The 10,389-nt window shown below is 42.8% G+C and overlaps 1 protein-coding gene across 1 annotated transcript in view; it reads left to right on the top strand.

The window, feature by feature from the left end:
* Nucleotides 1-4,492: 4,492 nt before the first annotated feature.
* The window catches only part of alk (ALK receptor tyrosine kinase), a gene marked incomplete at both ends in the record, with an annotated part of 222,817 nt that continues 216,920 nt past the window's right edge, over nt 4,493-10,389 (top strand). The window contains 2 exons of the mRNA XM_079174739.1: nt 4,493-4,571; nt 5,284-5,394. Of these exons, the coding sequence (XP_079030865.1) occupies nt 4,493-4,571; nt 5,284-5,394 (190 nt within the window). The remainder of the gene's footprint in view (nt 4,572-5,283; nt 5,395-10,389) is intronic.

Below are 10,389 nucleotides of genomic sequence, written 5' to 3'. Positions count from 1 at the left end.
AAACATGGACCAACATTATGACGAATGCAGAAAGCCTCTTAGAAGCCACTCTCCCCCCCTCTTAAAGCATCCAACAAGCGCAGTAGGTGGCATATTAACATGAACACTTGAAATCCTCCTCTATTTAACCCTGTTTAACCTTGGATGCTAGTCGTTAGAATGAGACCTGGAAGAACTTGACGTCTCTATTAATCGCAATGAGACATATTTGAATTATTTACTGTCGCCGCACTCTCGTTTTAAAGACTGTTTTAATTGGAGAAGTGGAGGTTACCGCCTTGCCTCTGTTGGCACACGTCTCCAGTGAGAAGTGCAATCAAGTGTGTGCGTGTGTGACGCGTGTTTTTTTTAAGGGAGAGGTTAGGCGACGTGCGTGGAATTCTGCGAGGGCATCAATGAAAGCCGGAGTGCTTAGCGGACACGTGGGCTCCTCTGACTGAAATCAATGCAGCCTTTTGTTGGGCGGAGCGAGAGCAGCCAATTCCGGGGGCCTGAGTTGCCTGATGCAGGGCTGGCAGACTTTGACGAGCATTTAATGACGCGTCACTGTGCCGGACGGGTAATCAATGTATTTAGACAGTAATGTATGTATCCCAAGGTAAATCTTTAATTAAGGGGGGGGAAGGGGACGATTGCGATGCAGAGGGCCAAGGAGTGTGAAAATCCAAGTTGGATCTTCCCACAGCTGCAAGTCTCATAAGCATGTTAGAAATGTGTGTTTGACCTGCAAACAAACCAGAATCCATAGGATTCCAGCGCCACCAGTTGTCTTTTCTTGGACATAACGGATCCACTACCTCGACACTCAGCCTCCCTCGCCTTTCCACGGGTAATTGGCTTCATTTCTGGATCATTGCACCAGCGTGAAACAGAGCCCCCAAGCGCCACATACATCACGTATAGCGCTGTCCCCGTCCTACGTGTCTGTCCCCCTGTCGGTGTTTGATATCTTTTTTTTATGGATTTTGCAGGAACCATCCACTTCAATCTCACTCAAAACAAAACCAAAAAAAGATGTGAGACATTTTGAGTGATTTGAGAGTCGAACAGAGACAGCCTGAGAGAGAGAGATGTACGTTCGCGCGTAGCCGTGTTTAAGTGACAGGTCGAGTCAAGCCTCATTGATGAATCCACTAAGCGTTTGAGGGAGTGTGGTTGGGACAGAATTAGACTGTTCACTGAGCTGAGTTAACTCTCTTCTGTGGTGGGGAATTGCACTTGGACTGCTGGCAGTTTGTGCACAGGAGTGTATGTGTTTGTCATGCACATACTTGCGTGGCTGACGAGGATGCCAGAAAGGCTGTTTTCCATGAGTACATTTTGAACAACATTATTCCAGCGAGGGTTCTTTATTGGCATGCTTGTGCATCTGAGTATCTCCACCCACGGCTTGAGAACTACCTTTGCAAAGGTGCGCCATATTGTTCTCGCCAGCCAATCAGAGCAAATTGGGCTTTTATCTGTGGGGGGGCATTTAAAACAGAGGGGGAATACAGGTATATTCAAACAGACTTGAACATTAAAGCGTGCTAACATGTTCTAGTAAAAGCCCAAAATACATATATGAACCTGAAAATGAGCATGATGGGAACCCTTTAAACACACAAGGCAAAAACATTCCTGTGTAAAGTTGTGTCTTTTGAGAATAAACAGAAAAGAGTTTAATTAAAGATGCACCTAACCTCATGTAATAAAATTAGGTCAAATTCACTCAAATTCACTCACCTGCTAGACATATTAACTCACTGATACTATCCAATTTAAATGCCATCTATTTTTATTCATCTATTTTCCGCCCTGTGTTCACGTTTGGATGGCAGTGAGCTAAACAAGGTAACCTTGACGTCCTACTTTCCAGCAGCATCCTCTAACTCTTTCTGGGGCCTTCATAGGTGTTTCCAGGCCAGCCAAGATACAGTAGGCTATCTAATCCCTCCAGCATGTTCTGCCCTGGTGTCTCCTCCCAGTTGTAGATGTCCAAAAATAGCATCACCAGGAGAGGAGACACATCCAACTCAGACACCTGAACCACCTCAACTGGCTCATTTTCTTTTGAATGCAAAGACGGTTCTACCCGCAACTCACTTTTTAGACGTCTGATCTCCTCGCATTTACTGTTTGTACTTAAAACTATGAAAAGTACTTTAATTTGTATAACCCACGTAATCGTGAGCAAGGATGTCAAGGGCTGCCTCTAAGGAAGTCAGGTGACGTGATATGAAGCGCGACAAAGTCACGTAGGGAGGAGGTCGGGTTGAATTGTTGGGTCAAATGCACACAGGACTGTCACCCAGGAGACCGCTGTTAGTGTCCCATGTGGAACCAAGTAGGGGGTTATCTTTTGCATAGGTTTTACTTCACAAGCGTGGTTATTTTAACACAAATCACAATCTTTTCCTAAACTTAACTCAAGTAGTTCTATTGCCTTTACTGAACCAAGTGGTTCAAATGTACTTGTTTTAACCCAAACCACAATGTGTTCCTATCTTAACCAAGTAGTTTTGTTGCCCAAACTTAATGAAGTACTCACAGGACTTTCAGTCATCGTACTTTTGTTTTTATAACTTTCGTATTTAAAATGTACTTATTTTACCTAGATAGTTATTTTATTCCAAAATAACCTTTTTTGCACCTAACCAAATAGTTTTGTTGCTTACATTACAGGGGCTAGCGCAGGCACACTGATCGCTCATGACATTCGTAGGGATGAAAAATGAGAACTTTCCATAATATATCGAAAGAACTGTTGAATGAGGATACGTTGATTGTGTGAGGGTGAGCTAATGCTAAAGATTAATTTTCACTGCTTGTATATTGAAAGTTAGATTTTTTCATTCCATAAATGGGGTTTGGAACTTGACGGGCAAATAAAGAGCTTAATGTTGAGGCTCATTGCTGCCTCAGGCCTTCTTGACCTGTTAATATCGGGGACATAATTGCCAACATTCCCCACACGAGGCCTCTCCTGTGATTGCCACTCAGCCAGGCAGCTGAGCTGTCAGCCAGTCACAAAGCAATCCACCTCTCACAACAGCCAGTCAGCTCCTCCAGCAGATTTCCAGTACATCTAAGAGCTTTTCAGCAGCTCCAGCTACGAGGCAGCGGCCTGCCAGCTCATGCAGTGTCTGACCGGCCGGAGAGCCAGTGTCCCCGGTAGCGACAGCTGTTGACCCCAAACCAGGCTCTCTGTAAGGGGGCAGAGTTGGCTCCGCTCATCTGGCCATCAATGGGGAAATGAAGGGTCTCGACAGCATGTGGTGATGTCCACTGTTTGGAAGGGCAAAACGTTCATCCAGGCCTAGGACTGTGTTGCCTGATTTCAAAGAATGCTGTCCTTCCAACAAGTGTAGACAAATTGAAACCACCTCATTTCAAGCTGGGGAAGGGGCTACTCGGTACTACCTCTTTTAGAAAATGTCATAATTTCTTCAGTTGTACCAATTGCTAATCATTGATATACTTGTCTCTTGGCATGTTAATTAATAAATCTTTTATTTTGTTCTCATCCCGAGATATATCTGCAGAGACGTGCCGATTTGATGTCACATTATCCACTCCTGTTGACTAGGGAACAAAAATAACTTCAGAGTTAAATGCACTGATATTGCACTTGACCCTTCTTCCATCTTGTGAACACATCGCTTTGCTCTTAGAACTATCCATCAATGCTTAAAAAGACACGAGCTGTAAACGCTGAGATGTCATTTCAAGTCCCAGTGTATTAAAAGCACACAGCCATCCTTTTGTAAAGATAAAAGGATTTTACTTCAAACAAGGTAAACATACATTCTTCTTCCCCCCTGGAAGGATCTCGTGTGAGCATTTTATTGAGCATTGAGCATAGAATTTACACACATCTGTTATGCGAGTCAACATCTGATCATGCATATCTTCTTTGGCCGAAACCAAAAAGGTGCTCTGTCCTGAAAGGCAGTGTTCAAGTTCAACCGCTCTTTAAGGCTCATTTGAAGAATGTATGCTGGCGTCTCCTTCCTAGGCAGTGTTGGATTGGTCTGTGACTGTGTGCTAATTACCAATGGACTAAGGACAAAGTGAGAACGATAGTGCGTGTGTGTGTGCGAGCGTGATGGCAGCGCTGGGAGATGGGGGTACCGAAGTGAAAGAGAAAGTTGTTGCGTCTCCTTTACAGTAACAGACTTCTGTTCGATCTTGTGGTAATTAGCCAGAGTTTAGAAGGTGAAGACAGAGTCAAACAATATCAGGCAAACTTGTCCTCAGGTAATCATGCAGAGCTTATTGATATCCAATAACCAATTCATATGGGCCCTGGGACTTTTCTTTTTAAACTATGACTCAGGTTCATTGTGCCACTGCTTGAGTTCTCCAGCTATTAATCTGCTGCACCAATACTGTGTATGTTTCATTGACTTCAAATTTGATTTAAAGTGGATAATGTTTTTTTTTTCTTAAATTGTGTGCATTAATGTGAAACTGTGAAACTTTTCCTGATGATACTAAGGCTCGTGGAGCGATGAGTGTGTTGGACTACCACATAAATGGGACCTCTGTCAACCTGTCTTCACTCCCAAGGCGTCAAATACTGAGGCTTGGTCAGTGGCCCTTGGTTTGATGTTACGCACCAGGCTTTCAACTAACTCCAAAGTAAACCAATCCATTATTAGACTCTCAGAGCAACTGACGTAGTATGAAGAGTGAAGAGGACCACATTGGGAAGAGGTCTGGGTGGATGGTTGGGTCAGGTTTTCATCCAGAAGACAGCTGTTTGTGTCCTGCATGAAACCAAGCCAACCTAGACTTATTTCAAATTTGATTGTATCGTAACTTACGTTCTTCACTGGCGCCACGTACAAAAGTTACAAATGTAATTATTTTACCTAACAAACCCAAACCATTAAATCTTCTAAAACCTGACCTGGTGCTTTTGTTGTCTGAACGTAACCATGTAAACCCCAAAACTAAGTAGACATACATTGGTAGTTTATTTAAAAAAGAAAGCCGTATGTATTTGGCAAGCAGAAACTGTACGTTTTCTGTGAACACAGCTTATTTAAAAAAAAAAACACTATGCATCTAACAAACGGAAACCGACACCCCGTCCCTGAGACTTTAATAAACAGAAGGAGTTGGGAGAGAGAATGTGTGCATGGATGCCAAATCGATAGCAACCAGTCAGCCCAAATAAACACAGCAAGGAGTATTCATTATGTACTTGAATGATTAATAACGGTTTTCAGGATCTCTTATCGTGTGTCTCTGCGAAACGTTCTCTGAAAGTGAGATGTGGCTTTGCTGTTTTCGCAGGTGAACCGTTGGCTGGCAGAGCTGCTGCTGGCATTCCTAGAGGGTACTGGAGCTTCTCCTGGGTGGCCGAGGACGACCTGAGCTTTCCCAACGACTCCGTGCCCATGTCAGGTGAGTCGGGATGTTGTCAGCTCTCCTCAGGCAGATGGACAGGCTAAGGCGCTTCTGTCCTCCTAATATCCTTTGCCCTCAATTGGCCATGACACCTGGCACCAGCACTCTATCAGTACACATAAACGTCTCTGTCCAGCCTGCCCTCTACCATCCGCACTGACAACATCACAAAACTGGGCTTCTGTTGATCAGCCTTTCTTTGACCCACTCAAGGAACCAGAAAAATGCAACATGTAGTACCTATGACAAAAACATCTGGAACCTGCCAGTGCTGATAGAATTACTCAAAAAGAATACCTGTGGGGAACCGGGCTGCTTACAATGGTGAAAGTATTAAAATACAAGTATAAGCATAGAAATACAACATTTCTTTTCATTATACACTTCTCTGCACAAATCTACCAACAAAAACCTCCTCTTTAAATGAAATATTTGTAAAAGATGTATACTGTATGTCAGCTGTGCCATCAAATCATCCAGTAGATAATACTTGAGGAGAAACTCAGTTGAAACAAAGTTAAGCAGAGTACTCCATTTTGATTCATGAAGATATCCAATTTGCTTTTCCAAAAAATGTTTGGGAAAGTTTGCCCAAAATATTAATAACAGTAATTCCAAATTAAGAAAGTTTACTTTTTAAATAATCCAGGCATTAAGAACCAATTTCTCAAGTGATAACTTATTTTTTAAAGATGGAGAATCATTCCGTCCACTGAAGCATAAGAACCACAAGAACAGATACAGCATATTTAATCAACTTTCAAAGTTGAACATAAAGTGAGAGAGAGAGGAAGAGCTCAAACATTAATCTTCTATAACTAAGGTGTGAACTGCAGCCAAATTCCTATTCAAAGGATATCATCATGGAGGGTTTCCTTTTTAATATGATCCTAATTTATAGAATCTTTGAAGGCATCGGAGAAAGGTCTCAGTTTATTTATTAAGCTGTTAACTGATGTTTATCTGTTAACCATCACTGTTAACAGAATACTAATTCTAAACGCCACATGTATGCTAAGAACAGATGTACTCATGTGGATGATGCGATTGTATTGGATGTTCCCTCACAGCTCACTAATCTGAATTGACTGTCAGCCGCTGGTGCAGCAATATGTCACAGATACGATCACAAGCACTTTACTGCAGCTAGTAAAATAAATATATTGTAAAGCCTTTTGCTCAGCTTGTAAAATTATATACATTGTAATAGTTTATAAAGAAATGGAGCTGCACCTTCCTGCATTAGAACTATGAGTGATCCTGCTAATCCTGAGGTTGTCATGCACTCACAGTGATCGTTTTCTCTGGTACCAGCTTTATTGAGCCATATTTTGCAAGCGTGATTCAAGCATGTCAAACATCATCATCATACATGCAAAAACAAGCGCAGAGCGGACCAGTAATACCGGATGATTAAGCAAACCTGTTGAGGGGAAGGTAGAGTGAAAGAAAGCTGGAGGTGTGAGCAGGACTGCTTTTAAACTAAACAGCTTAGTAGTGCCAGCGTCTTGCAAATGTAAATATCATTTTGAAGGATGAACAGACCTTGTAGATCTATGTACTGCTTCATTCCCTCAACATTTAGGCAAGGCTAGTTTATTTGTATTGCACTTTTCAACAACAAGGCAATTCAAAGTGCTTCACATAAAACCATTAAAAGCATCAAAACGTAAGGCAAAAGAAAAGGAGATTTAAAAACAATTAAAAGAAACATTAAAAACAGTCAATAAAAAGAAGTGTAAGAAATAAAATACAGTAGTAAAATGCAGAAATGCAGGAAATTGATTAATATCCTTGAATCTGGTTCAATTAAAGGCAGCAGCAAACAGAAAAGTCTTCAATCTTGATTTAAAGGAGCTGAGGGACTCGGCAGACCTGCAGCTTTTTCCTTGTTTTGCCCCCTTGAAAAAAACATTTGATTTTCCTGTTTTGGTGACTGGTGAACTAGCATTGTTTTTGCACATTTACTACCATTGAATTTGATGGATTTATTGTTTATGTACCACAAATTGGACATTAACTAGCGAGCTAGCGCACGCCATGCGGCTAAGAGTCTAGTTTGGCTGTCGGAGAGCATTCTGCAGTGTTGTAGTCTCCGAGCTGTGGGTATTGACAGATGGTTTGTTGAGACCCAGCCCTGCCGCTGGCCACCAGAATGCTGTTTGGCTCATCTGTCAGGAGTGTAGCATGAAAGCATGGTGGAATTGGTCAGCTAGCTTGCTGACTAGCCAGCCACTTCATCCACACACTTTTGTCACAGCGTAGAAAAGCACATCAGTCGAGGCAACTGTATAATCAATTAGCGGCAACATTTCCACCACATGACTTTTGTTTAAAATTTCTGGACTGGATTTTTGCCTCTCAGAACGGACCAGAAAATGGAAAACAAGGTGTGAACCCGCCCATAGAATAACATTTCGATATACAGCTTTTTGTAGAGTGGTTGAGAGTATAATCCAGTAATGGCTAGAGCTGGCACAGCTCTGTCAAAATTGGAATTGGAAGAAAACAAGTCTGAGTGGTAAGATAAGTGATCTGAAGACCGGAGCCCAATATTCCCACCCCCTGCTCGCTGGGTGTGAGCATCAGAGCAAGTGAGCCCAGGGGCGCATGCGTGTATCTGTGGCACGTCAGGTTCTCAAAGCCAATTTGTTAGCGAAAGCTCCGGCTGGTTATTTTTCTTTTGCCCCTTTCCAACCTCTTGGAGGGTCGGAGGTCTTCCTGTAAGTGATGATTCGATGTCCCACCATCGAACTGCCATACAAACTGTTTATGAAACACATCCTTGACTGTGGAACCCTGGGACCTTTCTCCATCTGCCTGTGGCTGTGAAAGCCTGCAGTGGACCTCGCTGTAATTGGTGTCAGTTAGTCAACGCATCACCCTGCCGTCTCTGAATCAATCCGTCAAGCACACAGCCGACTGCATTTGCTATGATTTCACATGATGACAGCTCTGACCTCTCGTCTCTTGAATCTTAGCTAACCAGAAAAGGAAAAACATTTTTTTATTTCTGTATGATGGTTAGTGGACCGAACGTGATGTGGCTGGAGCAGGAAGGATCACATCTGGGCAGTAAAAGCCAGATGACTCCAAATGAATGATGGCACAGTTCAGTGAAACAAATTCAATCATAATTTCCACAAATGTTGTGTGCTGTTTGCCAAATTCTTGATTGAACAAACAAGTACAAATGTAACATGTTTTACTTGCTCAATATTTCATATTTTGTATTACATTGTATTCTTACTGATTGCATGTGTGGTGCAGTGTTATATATAGGACAGCTTTAGAGGACGCTGAGAAAAAAGCTTTGGTCTCGACAACATGGCACGGTGAACATTGCTTTAGGCTACGGTGATGGATCTCAGCTGTCCCTACAGCATCTGCTGTCCGCTGGCATTTATTACCTCGCACAAAAGCCAACACAGATCGACTGGACACTCGCCACCTGCTGCCCCCATACCCTTCTGCCTCCCAGCCTTTAGCTGCAGGGGCTAGTGGGCCAGCTGACGTCCTTATTTGCATTTCAGTTCTGGTAAGCGCACTTAAATTGCCACCGTGTGTCAGTAAAGTCAGAGCCCTCTGACCTGCCTCCCTTCTACAGTGTATATCTCCCCTTGGGGAATGACAGTAGGGTAGCCTGTTGCCATATTATGCTTAGCGAAACCCTTCCACACACCATTCTTCCCACTCCAGACCTGTTCTCCTCATCGAGATGGATCGTACCGGTTCAGCTGTGGCTGCCAGCTGTAACAGAGGCACTCCGATGGATGCGAGCCACTTGAGGAGGTGTCGTTCTCTACAATAGAACATCTGCCTCACTCAGCTGGTAGTGCTGTTCTTGTGTAATGAGACACAGCAGTGGAATAAAACCCATTTGCAAGGGTGGCAGGGGTATAAAAGATAGAGCAGTGGTGCAGGTGTTTAAATATGGCATCCCATAAGCAGCCCTCCCAACCCGCTCTCAGCCTCGTCCCAGGGTGTCAAATAGCGACACGTGGGCAGAGGCCCCCGGATTCTTGATACCAAGTCACCCTTTAGAGTCTCGGGTATCTTTAATGTAAACCCATTTGCACAATTATTTGATGCTCAGAGCAACTGAGGTAGTATTAAGAAAGTCTGCTAAAGGCGAGAGGAAGGGTCAAACAAACTCGGAACTTTCACCCAGGGGACCGGCGTTCGTCTCAACTACACCACTGAGTCACATCACAATATGTCTGTAGCTTACGTTACATTATAAGGGTTACTTATTTGAAGGCAAACCATGATGTTTTTTTCTAACCCTAGGTAGTTTTGTTGCCTAAACCTCAAGCGTCAGGATCTCACAGAACAGGCTGGGAAGTATGCCCAAGGAACAAAAATGAACTAGTAGGGATGAGATCACGTTTCCCTTCTAGTTAGCACATCGTTTCATCTGCACAGCTATTTCATGTTGTGGAGGATAGCAAAAGAAATCGAGCTTATTTATCAAACATTGATGAAGCAGGAGCATTTGTTTGCGTGTGTGACTGGTTGAAAACGAATAACCAACAAGGTTCATTTTTAAGTTTTTGATGTCTTGGCAATATTCATCTGCAGGGTGTCTAAGTTTATAGATTCAATGCATTTTTTTATGGTCACATCCAACTGCAATTACAAATTCAAATACCACATCGTCAGAATTACAGAAAATACAGCAAATCTTTCACATCAATTCTCAGTATCTCACTTGCATTATTCAAACACTGAGGTCTCATTAATATGGCAGCATTAGTCTCACACATTCCCCACTCAGGAGTGAACAGGCGATTATGTCTGACAGCTACTTTTAAGTGCATCAGGAATGACATGATGGAAAGAAAACAAGATGATGAAATGAATGGAAACATCTGCTCAGTTTGGCTGGAATCTAAGATGCACAGTTGTTAAAGTTTGTCTTGGACTTTGGATGGAGAATCAGCGACCACATTAACACAATTTGCTGAGAAGAGTTTACTGCTGCTGCTTACG

The sequence above is a fragment of the Pholis gunnellus genome (genome assembly GCF_910591455.1).
Source record: "Pholis gunnellus genome assembly, chromosome: 15".
Lineage (NCBI taxonomy): Eukaryota > Metazoa > Chordata > Actinopteri > Perciformes > Pholidae > Pholis > Pholis gunnellus.
The sequence above is the reverse complement of the archived record's forward strand: the minus strand, read 5'-3'. Positions and strand labels throughout refer to the sequence as shown.